The 13,820-nt window shown below is 47.7% G+C and overlaps 1 protein-coding gene across 1 annotated transcript in view; it reads left to right on the top strand.

The window, feature by feature from the left end:
* SPON1 (spondin 1) overlaps positions 1 to 12,264 on the top strand; it is a 244,865-nt gene extending 232,601 nt beyond the window's left edge. Inside the window, exons 10-16 of the mRNA XM_034995093.1 lie at positions 328 to 403; positions 1,282 to 1,464; positions 5,969 to 6,139; positions 6,220 to 6,387; positions 7,162 to 7,326; positions 9,303 to 9,566; positions 11,532 to 12,264. Of these exons, the coding sequence (XP_034850984.1) occupies positions 328 to 403; positions 1,282 to 1,464; positions 5,969 to 6,139; positions 6,220 to 6,387; positions 7,162 to 7,326; positions 9,303 to 9,566; positions 11,532 to 11,695 (1,191 nt within the window). The 3' untranslated portion in view covers positions 11,696 to 12,264. The remainder of the gene's footprint in view (positions 1 to 327; positions 404 to 1,281; positions 1,465 to 5,968; positions 6,140 to 6,219; positions 6,388 to 7,161; positions 7,327 to 9,302; positions 9,567 to 11,531) is intronic.
* The last annotated feature ends 1,556 nt before the right edge of the window (positions 12,265 to 13,820 follow it).

Here is a 13,820-nt window from a genome sequence, read left to right as displayed (position 1 = left end):
TTCTAAGCATGCAAATTATTCATAAGCTATAAATGAGCAAAATAAACATAAGGGAAAGGTTCTGTGCTCTCCTGAATGATGCGATCCAGAAAAACCGGTTTCATTGTGAGTTCCACAGTTGATTATTAATGTCTGCCATGGGTCAGGCACTAGGAAGCTGTGGCTTTCTTGCCATTTCTTTCGGTCCGATTGTAAATGTTGGCTCAAAACTCCACCATGGCCTGGGATTTGTACACGGGGCGGGCATCCAATTTTTATGTCCTTCCTCTGTCCCCTACGCATGCCATTCTTTAATGTGAGCCCTCCAAGCAAAATGTCCTTTTGCAGGGGGAACAATGCAATATCGTGCCTGACAATGTCGATGATATTGTAGCAGATCTGGCTCCAGAAGAGAAAGATGAAGGTATGTAGTTGTTCTTCGTTGCAGGTAGCAACATAAACTGGCCATACCTTTTGGGAAAGCAGTTTTCTAACAGGTTTGAAGAGCTGCAAAAACCTCATGTCCTTTGACTTGGTAACCCATCTTTGAGGACTTCTGCATGGAAGATCATCCAAAATAAGGCCAGGACTAGGCACAGAGTATAAGGGAGTTGCTGTAAGTGGGCTATCGGAATATGTGTTCACTGGTATCGGGCCTTTGGGTGGGTGTCACAGTATCCCCAGCGCGCTCTGCTTTGTCACACTGTCCTGTGAGGCATGGACACAACCACTTCCCTAGCGAGGAAGGGGAGGCCCAGATGCTACCGTCAGGAGGGAAGCGCAGAGCCTAGGCTTGAGCCCGTGTCCTCATGGGATCTGGAGCCACACGACCGGGGTCCTCCTGTGGCCTTGGGCAAGAAGCTCCCATCCCACCACGGGGTCCTAGTGTAAAATGGGGATGATCACCGAACCTGCCTCATTGAGAGTTGTTGTAAGAATCAAATGGGCTAAAACATGTAAGGTTCTCGGAATGCTGTTGGCGTGTAGTAAGTTCACTCCGTGAACACCGGCTGCCCTTACGTGACCCCTGTTATAGGGTCATCGGGAAGATGGGACTAGAAATGCTCTTCACGTGTTGAGGGGAAGGGATAGTAAGAGATCTTCCCTGTTGTTTAGATATTGTTGCAATGATTATAATTTTTAAAGGCAAGTGAGTAGCTGCTTCCACCCCAAGAGTACCCAGGTTTGCTGAGGCAGGTCAAGCGGCAGGGATCTTATCTGCAAATGAGCTTGTGTGTGGGGAGAGGGCCAGCCCCAGTGTCCACAGGCTCCCAGGGAAAACCTGTCACGTACTCGTTCCAGATGACACCCCTGAAACCTGCATCTACTCCAACTGGTCCCCGTGGTCCGCCTGCAGCTCCTCCACCTGTGACAAAGGCAAGAGGATGCGGCAGCGCATGCTGAAGGCACAGCTGGACCTCAGTGTCCCCTGCCCTGACACCCAGGACTTCCAGCCCTGCATGGGCCCGGGCTGCAGCGATGAAGGTGAGCGCACAGCCCAGGGGCACAAGTGGCTGGCAGAGGCCGAGGAAGGGAGGTGCTACCTGGCTCTGCTGGCCCCTCGTACCTGGTCAGTGTCCCTAGGAGGGCACCAGGACCCTGACCATAGTGGCCGGTGGGGACCACTAGGGAAGAACCCCATCTCCAACAATGTCCTAAGACATCAAAAGAATTCTTGATTATCTACCCAACTCCCTCCAGCCATGGAATCAATGACACACCAGTCACTAAAAAGCTAGCAAACATCTTATGACAATCACAACTCTAACAAGCAGCCTGCTTCTGGGCCTTCACTCCAGTCTCTTCTGAAGGAACAGAACAAGGTAGCCAACACTGAATCTAGATCCATTGCCCTAATTCTGTGTCTTTCATGGACCTTCATGTCTCCCTTCTGCCTGAGTTAGAGCACCTGCTTTCCGTGTCAGGACCGCTGGGCTGACTGCAAGAGTTCTGTCTCTCTGAAAACTGCTCAAAAATCAGGCTTGAGCTAGGAGCTTGCACCACCTCGGTGGTGATGGCCCAAGCTTCAGAATGGCACTGGGCTGCCTGCCGGGCAGAGGTCGGCCACCTACTTTCCAGGGCACACCCGCGCTCTCCACCTGGACAGATCTGGACTCTCTCTGTACTTTGATCTTAACTCTCTCAGAGGTGCCGTGAGGCAACAGGAAAGGACACAGAATTTGGGCTGGTTTATGGCAGGAAGAAGACCACTTTCAAGCCGAGGATAATTGAAGGAAGCTTCTCGCACTGCAGGTCATTCACCCTCTGGCTCTTCCTGGGGACAGTCTTAGATACCCCTCCTGGCTGGACGCCCACAGTGGCTTATTGTCGTTTGTGCCTTTGGCAAGGCCCTTCAGAGGGGAGCCAACCCTTCCATCTCCATGTAGTCTAGATATTAATCCCTTATCAGATACAGGATTTGCAAATATTTTCTCTCATTCTTGGAGTTATCTGTTCACTCTTGACAGTGTCCTTTTGTGCAAGTTCTAAATTTTCATGAAATCTGGTTTGGCTCTTTGGTTGCCTGTGCCTTGGCTGTCCTGTCCAAAAAATCATTGCTAAATTCAGTGTCATGAAGGTTTTGCCCTGTGTTTTCTCCTAAGAGATTTATGGTGTTAGCTCTGTTTAGGTCTTTGATCCATTTCAAGGTAATTTTTGAACATGATCTTAGGTAAAAGTCTAACCTCATTCTTTCATATATGGATATTCAAATTTCCCAGCACCATCATCTATTGAAGGGACTGTCCTTTCTCCATTGAATGGTCTTGGCACCCTTGTCAAATTATTTGCCCGTTGATGTGAGACTTTGTTTCTAGGCTCGCTCTCTATTCTAGTCCATTGGTCTAGATGTCCGTTCTTGTGCCAATACCACCCGGTTTTGATTCCTGTAGCTTTGTTAAGTAAGTTTTGAAATCAGGAAGAGTGTGGCCTGTCTGTACATACTCAGGTGGGTGGGGACCGTATTCTGCCTTCCTGGGGTAATGTCTTTCTTATCAGGTCCTGGAAAGCCTGAAGTGGAGCTTTCAAGCCCTACCCCTATTATTACACTGGAACATAATGTTCTTGTTTGGTAGTGTATGTTGCCTTTAATTAGCCTTGTCTTTGGGTCTAACGTGTGGGTTCCAGCAGGGATTTCTTACACATACCACCAGCACTGTCCATAGGTTAAATAACCCTGCAGAGGCAACACACATGTGCAAATGACAGCCACGGACATATGCAGGCTGGACTCACACTCGATCCTTTCTAGCTTCACTTTCCAATACCACGTATATGCACACTCTATACAAAGGTATTTGCATAAGCTTTCCCTTCACCTTAAATGCAGATATCCTTTGCCCACCAAAAGTACACTCAGATGTGCCCTTTTGTGTGAAATCTTCCCCCAAACTCCCAAGGAGAGAGTTTTTTCCCTCCTCTATGCTTAATTCCCTGGGCTTACCTTTGTTACATACTTTTGATACCTGGAATTATTGTGCCCATCTCTTTCTAAAGTAGAGCAAGATCCAGATCTTACACATCTTTTTAACTTCAGAGCATACCATGAAGCATTCAAAGCATTTAGTAGATCTTTATTGATACGAATAAATGGATAGCTAGAAGACTTTATTGCCCTCTTAAAGAACTAAGCAGGCAGACACACACCCCCTGTGTTTCCACCAGGAGTAGCACCCCCACCACTACTTGGAAACAGGACTACCAAGCCATGCTGAGAGCTTTATCTTTTCCAACAACCTCCAGAGTGTCTCCTATGTGATCATGGCCTTTGCTAGCACCTAGTGATAGGAGCAAAGCCATATACAGCCCAAGGTATCAACAGAGAAGGCTGGTTATACGGCCTTCCTCATTCTTCCACTATGTCCCCTCCTCTAGCGCACACAGACATTCCCTCCCCACCCCACCATCTGCTCCCCATTGTAGCCAACCTCAGTAGCACAATGAGAGGGCTGGGGTCACTGAGTATAATCTGCTGTTTGGGTATAAATCCATCCTGTGTCCATCCTCAGGTCCCTATGTCCGAAGGCCAGTCAGTCTTCACCCTCAGGAACCAAGTTCTCATAAATTTTTCTAGACTGGGAACTGGCATCTTTAGACAAGAACTATAAAATCTCTGGTTCCTCTGGGCAAAAGAGCTTATCCTGTATCTCAGAATACATATATAGTATCTTTCCAGCACTGCCCAGAAGTTTCTGTGATGGGAAAGTTCTGTATCTGTACTGTCCAAAATGGTAGCCACTAATCACACATGGCTACGGTGTACTTAAAATGTAGTTAGTGACTAAGGAAGTGTATTTTTCATTTTATTTAATGGTCTTAGATATAGGATACATCCTAGACCATATAGATGTATAACGTTAGATTATGATTTATCCTAAGTTTTACTTTATGTATAAATAAAACATTCTACCCATCCAAGCAGCTTTCAAATGCAATGTCATGGAATAAGGCCTAATCCTGAGTGCCCCATGCACCTGGAAAACAGGCACGTCCTCTTCAAGAACAATTCCTGGTTTCAAGATGTCTACCTTTTAACTTCCCATCCATCAACTGCCTAACTCCCCTTGAATGCTACCCAGTTTTGTTTTTTTAGGTTTAATTCCAGGATATTTAACCTACAGTCCTAGATTAGTTTCAGGTGTACAATATAGTGATTCAGTAATTCTGTACATTACTCAGTGCTCATCGTGGGAACTGTACTCTTAGTCCCCTTCACCTGTTTCACCCATCCCCCTCTCCTCTGGTGACCATCAGTTTCTCTACAGTTAAGAGATAAACCAAGTAAGACTTTTTTTCGTTTTTGTTTCTGAAATTCCACATTAAGTGAAATTCTCTGGGATTTGTCTTATTTTGCTTAGCATTATATTCCCTAGCTCCATCCATGTTTTTGGAACTGGCAAGGTTTCATTCTGTCTTATGGCTGAATAATATTCCATTACATATATATATGCCCCATCTTCTTTATCCATTCACCAAGTGATGGACACGTGGGTTGCTTCCATAATTTGGCTATTGTAAATAATGCTACAATACATAGAGGAGTGCATATATCCTTTCCAAATTAGTGGGTTTTTATTTGGGTAAATACCCAGTAGTGTGATTACTGGATCATACAATAGTTCTAGTTCAGGAGCCTCCATCCTGTTTTCCAGAATGGCTGCAGCAGTTTGCATTCCCACCAACAGTGCACAAGGGTTCCCTTTTCCTCCACATCCTTGCCAACACTTGTTTCTTGTGTTTTTTATTTTAGCCATTCTGACAGGTGTGAGGTTAATAGCTCATTGTAGTTTTGATTTGCATTTTCCTAATGAGTGATGTTGAACACCTTTTCATGGGTCTGTTGGCCACCTGGAAGTTTTCTTTGGAGAAGTGTCTGTGCATGTCTCCTGCCCATTTGTTAGATTATTTGGGGGGTGTTGTTTTATAAGTTTTTATATATTTTGGATACTAACCTTTTATCACAGAGGTCATTTGCAAATATTTTTTCCCATTTGCCTTTTTGTTTTGTTTCCCTTGCTGTGCAGAAGCTTCTATTTTGATGTAGTCCCAATAGTTTATTTTTGCTCTTAATTCTTGCCTCAGGAGACCTATCTAGAAAAATGTTGCTACAGTGATTATCAGAAATTACTGCCTGTCCTCTCTTTTTGGATTTTTATGGTTTCAGGTGTCACATTTAGGTCCCTAATCCGTTTTGAGTGTTTGTGTATGGTGTAAGAAAAGGGTCCAGTTCCATTCTTTTGCAGGTAGCTGTTCAGTTTCCCAACACCATTTGTTGAAGAAACTATCTTTTTCCCCTTCAAAACCATGTACTAGCACAAAAACAGACCTATAGGTCAGTGGAACAGAGCAGAAAACCCAGAAACATTATATGGTGAATTAATCTTGGACAAAAGAGGCAAGAATAGGCAATGGGAAAGCCAGCCCATTCCTTCTCGATCCCTGCACTGGGGAGCTGGGCGCACAGGCCACAGCATCAGCTTGTGTGTTGCAGACGGCTCCACCTGCACCATGTCCGAGTGGATCACCTGGTCACCCTGCAGCATCTCCTGTGGCATGGGCATGCGGTCCCGGGAGAGGTATGTGAAGCAGTTCCCGGAGGATGGCTCTGTGTGCACGCTGCCCACCGAGGAGACGGAGAAGTGCACAGTCAACGAGGAGTGCTGTGAGTAGGGGTGCCCAGCAAGTGCAGGGGGCGGGGGCGCCGAGGCCGTAGACTTGATTCCAACAGGGCTGGCCTTCCAGCTCCCAGCAGCTGCCTGGTGACCGAGTGGGGTGAGTGGGATGAGTGCAGCGCCACCTGCGGGATGGGCATGAAGAAGCGGCACCGCATGGTCAAGATGAGCCCGGCGGACGGCTCCATGTGCAAGGCCGAGACATCCCAGGCAGAGAAGTGCATGATGCCCGAGTGTCGTGAGTGCGCGTGGGGCAGGGGATGGGGGCGGTATGGAGGATCCCAGCACCCTTCCTATCCCCCAGCAGCAAGGCCAGAGGCTGAGCGGGTGCTGGGAGGAAATATGGCACACTGTCCTTGCAAGATAAGGGCCACCAAGCAGACCGAGAGAGGGGCCTCCCTTGAGGGACCTTCTGAGCAGTGCTGAGATAGCAAACTGCTGGCCTCTGGAAAGCATTTACCTGCAGCTGTGTTTTATAGGACCCCAGAGTTTCTTGGTTGTCGGGGTGGAGGGAGGGGTTGTATAGTAACATTCAGGCAGGACATCCAGTCCACAGGTCATAGGTCCCCGCTCTTGTTCTGCATGGGACTTGCCTGGCCTCATAACGCATTACAACCCCAGCTCTATGCACAAATGTACACAGGCCCACACACCAGTATACAAGCATACATATGCACACAAGTACATGAACATTCTAGGATTTCACCAAATGTCCAAAACTATATTGCACAGTTCTTGGGCAGTGGGTGGTGTTTCAGGTGGGGACTTGGGTATTCATATTACTGAGTTAATCTGATGTCCTGAGCCCCAGGGGAGATGCAGGAGAGTGACAAGAGCAGTACTCTGCTGAGCCAGTTCTTGCTCCGTGGGGTCCCTTGGGTTTTCTGAAGCCATCGGTCCATTTCACTTGACTCCAGGGGCCAGAGTTGGGGACAGGGGGTAGGGGGGAACAAGGAGAGCAGAGAGAGTAAAAGGAGCCTGTTCTCAGAGGCAAACCTGGCTCTTGGCCTAGATACCATCCCCTGCTTGCTGTCCTCATGGTCTGAGTGGAGTGACTGCAGTGTGACCTGTGGGAAGGGCATGCGGACCCGCCAGCGGATGCTCAAGTCTCTGGCCGAACTCGGGGACTGTAATGAGGAGCTGGAGCAGGTGGAAAAGTGCATGCTGCCTGAATGCCGTAAGTCCTGGGGCTCCCGGTGCCCCCCCCACCCCCATTCCCCTATTACCCAGTACTGGGTGTGGGTCCTACTGCCACGTCCTGTAGTAGAGCTCTCTGCTGGGGAGAAAGCGCATGGGCTCTGGATCTCGGTGTTAGCAAAACTACTGAACTCTCAATCTCCTCAGTAGCAAGAGGGGATCCCACTATCAGCTACAAAACACCCCAACTACACGTTGCTATGAAGTCCAAAGAGGAGACCAGAATGGAAAACACTTAGCACAGGCTCAAGACGCCTTATCACATAGGGCTTGCCCTCCCCACAACTGTCTGATCCATGGGTTTTCCTTGCTTTTTACTTCTATTCCTTCTCCCTGGGACCGTTTACCCCTGAGATTAAATCAGTGACTGCTGTACATTTGCATTTGCAGCCTTGTTAAGACAAGCCATGAAAGGCTCAATGCCTGACCCCAACTCCCCCCACCCACCCGACCCCACCCCTGTGATGAGCTGTATTTTGCAGGTACTAACCTCCAAGGAGAGCGAGCCCATTTTTCTGGCTAGTCTTCCAAGCGAGCTTCCCTTTTAGGAGGTAGAAAGTCAGACTCGCTTGCTAGGACCTGTTTTCCAGCTTCCTCTGAAACGCACTTGGTCTTTGGTGCTCCCTCTTCCTTGCTATTACTCAGGCTGCCTCCCTGGGTTCAAATCCCAGTTTTGTCCCTTACAGGCTGCACAACTTTCAGCGGATGACTTAGCATCCCTGTCCCTCATCTGCAAAACAGCAGGACACACTTCCTAGGTTGCTCTGTGGATTAAACCACGTAATTGGCACAAAGTGTCAAGCACTAGTCCTGACAAGCATAGGCCTCACTTGATGTTCCACATTACAGTTCCTGAGCGGGTCCAGGCGGACTCAGTCATGTGTGGAGAACACCCAGACTATCAAACTGGGCCTGAGGCTCTTAAGAACTAAGATCGACCCTGTGTGCAACCCAGCTCACCAGAGCTGGGGCTCCAGAACTTCTGACCAAGATAGCTACCCATGTAAACATACATTCACAGGGTTCATTGAATGGAGAAGATGAACATTTGCTGTGCACCAGAAACTGGGCTGGACGCATTATTTCACCTAATCCTCACAACCTAATACGAATAATACCATTATCCCCATTTTACAGATAAAAAAGCTACCTGAGCTCACAGGGAGAAAGGCCCAAAACTACTGACCAAAATGAGTTCTTCCTAGATCCAGCCCGGATCTACACTCTGCAAAGCCAGTTAAGAGTCCAGAATTCTTTGCCTCCTTAGGTCACATCCTGAGAATCAGACTGTTGGGTTATTTCCCCTCTACATTTGTGAGATGCTGGCTTAGTAACAAGAATTTGCTGGATCCTGTAACCCTGATAAGCCATAAGACACCACTTGTTCTCACCCTTCTTCTCTACTGAATTTCCCATTTCTGGCTCCTATGTTTTTTGCACAAACAGCCACATATCGGACCCAGGAGGATGTTGAACAAGAGAAGCTATGGGGTCTTACTGCAGAAGTCACAATGGCCTTGGGTACTGGTCTACTGGGGTCAGCTGTGAAAGCACCTTCAAAGCAGGGGGAGAAAATCCCTGAGAAAATCCAAGTCCTTGGGACTGTGGAAGGGTATTCTATGCCACCAGAGGCTGATTTGACATATTCTAGCTACAGGGCAGGGCAAGAGGCTCTGAACATATCTTCCAAGTTCCCTCCAAAGCATTTTGTCATGTGGGCATAGAATGTGGATGAAGACCTGGGCACCAATCCTGCCCCTACAGCTCACCAACCATGCGGGCTGGATGAAGTCCATCTGCCTGTAGGAGCCTCAGTTTCTTCTGTAAAATGGGATAACAGCACCTTCTTTGCATTTCTCGCAGGCTTGGGTTGAGATGCTCAAAGTAAAATGTAAGGGGCCATATGCTATCTCAGACAGGAATGATCTACACTCATGCCCATCTGTGTCTCACCAGCCGTTGACTGTGAGCTCACCGAGTGGTCCCAATGGTCAGCGTGTAACAAGTCCTGCGGGAAAGGCCACATGATTCGAACCCGGATGATCGAAATGGAGCCTCAGTTTGGAGGTGCACCCTGCCCAGAGACTGTGCAGCGGAAAAAGTGCCGCATCCGGAAATGCCTGAAAAATCCATCCATCCAGAAGCTGCGCTGGAGGGAGGCCCGAGAGAGCCGGAGGAGTGAGCAGTTGCGGGAAGAGTCTGATGGCGAGCAGTTCCCAGGTATTGCTCCTAAACTGGAGGCTGGAGTGCAGGGCAATGTCAAAGCAGGGGAAGTGAGAGTGGGTCCTGAAGAACTGATAGGGGTTTGCATCCCAGGCAGCAGGAACAGTACTTGCAAAAGCAGAGAAGTGCCCAAGAGCATGAGATGGTCAATGAAACAGAGGCAGATGGAGTAGAGCCCAAGAGAAGAGGCAGGAAACCAGGCGGGGGCGGGGGAGGGTGGCGCGTGGAGACCAGACCATAAAAAGTCCAGTGGCCTGCTGAGGATTTGAGACTTCATTGTGCAGGCGGCTCTAAGCAAGACGGACTTTAACAGACCTGTGTTGAGTGGTTTGGAGGTGGCAAAAACAGGTACAAAGGCCAATTTGGTTGGTAGCCCAGGAAAATCTGTGTTCCCTACTCCAGCATTTTAAAGAAAAGACTGGGGCTTCACTGTTGAATAAACTGGTCCAGAGGCAAGGACTGCACGCTCATTGGCAAACGGATGAAATAAGTTGGAAAGATTCATGGTTCAGTCCTGGGTACAGACTGATCATCACGATGGTGTTTAGATTCTGTGGAGTGGGTGAGGAAGATACCATGTAAAAATGAACGTTAATGGGTATGCTGAGTTTCTATTTTAAAAGGCACAGCTCGGGGCGCCTGGGTGGCTCAGTCGTTAAGCGTCTGCCTTCAGCTCAGGTCATGGTCCCAGGGTCCTGGGATCGAGCCCTACATCAGGCTCCCTGCTCGGCGGGAAGCCTGCTTGTGGTCCCTCTCTCTGTGCGTCTCTGTCAAATAAATAAAATCTTTAAAAAAAAAAAAAAAAAAAGGCACAGCTCAAGTTACCCCTTTTTCTCAAGACATTTCACTTCCACCTAGGAAATGCTCCTGATAGTTCAGGAGCAGTGCACGTATCAAAGTGTTGTCTGTTGGACATTAGTCAGCCACTCAACAAATGTTAAGCCCAACTATGTGCCAGGCAGGCACTGTGCCATGGTCTTCTCCAGGAAACTTAGCATAGTACTGGATGGATAATCATAAACGTGCTTGGTTGTACAAGAGTAACCTAGAGGGCCATTGAAACTTTTTTTTTTAAGATCTAACCTCTGGGAGTCAGGGAAGGTGTTTTTGTTTCAGCAACAGTGCGAGAGACACACACGAGCAAGCGGGAAGGCAGGGGTGCAGCTCGGTGGGAGAGCAGCTCAAGCAGACTTTCCGCTGAGCAGAGCCCGATACAGGGCTCAGTCTCATGACCCTGAGATCATGACCTGAGCCAAAATCGAGTCAGACACTTAACTTCCCTGGGGCGCTTGGGTAGCTCAGTCGGTTTTCTTTAAGGCAGGCATATTTATCTGTGTAGGGGAAATAATAAATTATACTTGAGTTTACTTGGCATCTAGGAAGCCAAGTACAGGGGAAACAAAGCATCAGGAGCAAGTGGTTAATTGCATCCACAAGCCACCCCAGAAAAACCACTACTATGATTCTGCGGGTCAGTGACTTGGGCTGGCTCAGCTGGACCCATGAAGCTCCTATCAGCTGGAAGGTCTAGACCAGCCTCACCTGCAACTGGGGCCTCCAAAGGGCTGCCCGGAGCCTCTCTCCACGTGGCCTCTCCAGCATTCTAGCCAGGCTTGTTTACATGGTGGTGGAAGTGTTCCCAGCAGTTTTCAAGTCCTATTTGCTCATGTCCATGGGCCAAAGCAAATCCTATAGCCCAGCCCCGACTCTAGAGGTGGAGATGTGGACTCCTGCCCCTTGATGGGAAACACTGCAAAGCATTTACGGTCATTTCTGGGAGTCTGTCACAGAGGAGCTGACAGTCTCTCATAAGGACTCTAACCATTGTTTAACTCAACCCATCATTTCACTCAAGAGCAGGGAAGCCCAGACCCCTCAATTTGACAGGTGTGTACTGGAGTTGAGCATTTGGCATGGTCTCCCAATTTCTGCTACCCTAACTGGGCTTTCCCGTGCTTCCAGGCTGCAGGATGCGCCCGTGGACAGCCTGGTCGGAGTGCACCAAACTGTGTGGCGGCGGGATCCAGGAACGCTACATGACTGTCAAGAAGAGGTTCAAAAGCTCCCAGTTTAGCAGCTGCAAGGACAAGAAGGAGATCAGAGCGTGCAATGTGCACCCTTGTTAGCCAGGGTATAAGTGGTCCAGGGCTGCACCCTAGATTTGCACAGTCACCAATGGCTGGAGTGTCTGTTTGCTTGTTGTTTAAGGCAATTTAAATCGTATCCACTAGTCTTCATTTCTGCAGTCTGGTTTGCCCAGTAGTCTTGTGGAGGCCGGGGACCTCCTTTCTGTCCACAGCTTGGTAGGCACAGGCTGCGTGGGGCTCCCTCCTCCCCTGCTGGCCCTCCTCCAGCACAGAAGACGTGTCAGCCCCCCGTCCTCAACGGAAGTGTGTCCCTCTGGAGCATCCACCGGGGCAACACACACAGGCCTGGCCTCCTCCACAGGGAGAGGCAGCTGGGGCGGGAAGGGACTCCCATGCCTCAGCCTCGGGGTACAGCAGGGAGGAGACCATCCTGCTCCGATGGAGAGCGCAGATTCCTCTCCTCCTTACCTTCGGCCTGCTTGCTCATGTAGAAACCTCCTGTTTGCCCATGTCCTTTCATTTAGTGGAACTTTAGGTCCTTTGTTGAGTCTCCACGTGGGGAAAACAGAGCTGGTAGACGTGAAAAGCACTGAGAGAGGATGGCTTTATTCAGAACTTCAGAATTTCTGAAAGAACATTTCAGATCCTCCCCTCCCAATAGTGGTGGCCAAAGCCCCGAGAAAGGAAATGATGGCCGCTTTACTGGGATGTAAGGTCGCCGGTTCTTACACCTGAGCTAAAAGGCACTAAGTCTAGAAAGTATTTTTCCCTGGCTTTTTTTTTTTTTTGTGGCCACAATTCTCCTGGGAAGCCAGCCTTATAAACCTTCTGACCTCCCATACTTACTAGAACCAAGGCCAAGGCAGCAAAACTGGCCTCTCTAGCAGCCCCAAGCCTGCACTTTTAAAATCTTCTGACACATATCTAGACTTTTAAGTTTTCAAACCAGTTCTACCAAGAAAACATCGTTTAGTTATACGTCTGCCCACATCCCACCAAGCCACTGTTTGAACAAAAATACTATCTATACTTTAAAGGGTTTTTTTTTTTTAAATCATAAAGTTTTTTTATACGTAGAGAGAAAAATGTTTCAGAGACCAAGCAAAACAGATTGAGGGAGAAAGGAATATTACAGAATCGGGCCGAGTAGGAAAATCGGGGGGAAAGCCAAACTTTACCTGGGCTCTCCACACCAGGGCTCTGGTCCTCCAACACACGTGTGGGCAAGGCCATGGTTTTCCATCCCCTTCGAAGCACTCGAAAGCATCAAATTCAGGGATTCTGACTACCAAGAATTTGTGTAAGAAGACATTTTACTGAACTGAGTACAGCAGCAGTTTTTACTCCTTCATTTATTGTTAAAACTTTCATTTCTGTTGCAGGTTTTCATTATGCTTAATCCAAATATGTATCATGGATGAGATGTACACAATGTTTCTGAATACACTACTTTTAAGAATTTGCATTCAGCACATCAGAATATTTCCAAACACAACATATATATGATATAGCCCTGAATCTTCAATAAAAAACTCATTTGGGTCTGTCTTCTGTGTTTTTAAACTAATTAAAAGTGTTCAGAAGACTGGGCCCTTTCCAGTGATCCACCTGAATCACATTCAGCAAAAGATATGGTCTTTGCTCCCTCATTTGAGAGGGACATTACCACATCCCTGAGTCTTCTGGAACTTTGAGTTGTTTCCAGTATTATTTTTGTAATCCTTAAAAAAGAATTGCTACCTTGCCCCACAAAGGAGCATAATATAAAGAAGTTAAGAGGTTTAACTAGGACAGAAAATCTTGATATAGAATCTGCCCACTTGTGCAACATTGTTCTTGGCCATCTAGAGGCATACTTATTTTCAACCCATGAAAATCAAAGTCCCTCAAGTCAGTAATTCCTAAGTCTAAGGACAAGCCACCATTGTGTCTCATGTTCTTATCAGGTCTCTATGGGATACATTTTAAATCCTAATTGCGGAGACTTAAAACCAGTAACTGGTTAATGGCTGAGAATGGGTAACCTGTTTCTTATTACATAAGTATGATTTCTTTTGCAAGGAGGCATTTATAAGAAGCATCAAATCTCTTTCTTACCAAAGTCTTGGGTTAGGTAGTTTATAGTTTCCCTGGCTAACCAATCCTTTTGGAAATACTTTACTAC

This window comes from Mirounga leonina, unplaced genomic scaffold (genome assembly GCF_011800145.1).
Source record: "Mirounga leonina isolate KUSES-001 unplaced genomic scaffold, KU_Mleo_1.0 Mir_92, whole genome shotgun sequence".
Classification (NCBI taxonomy): domain Eukaryota; kingdom Metazoa; phylum Chordata; class Mammalia; order Carnivora; family Phocidae; genus Mirounga; species Mirounga leonina.
This window is presented reverse-complemented; position numbering and strand designations above follow the sequence as displayed.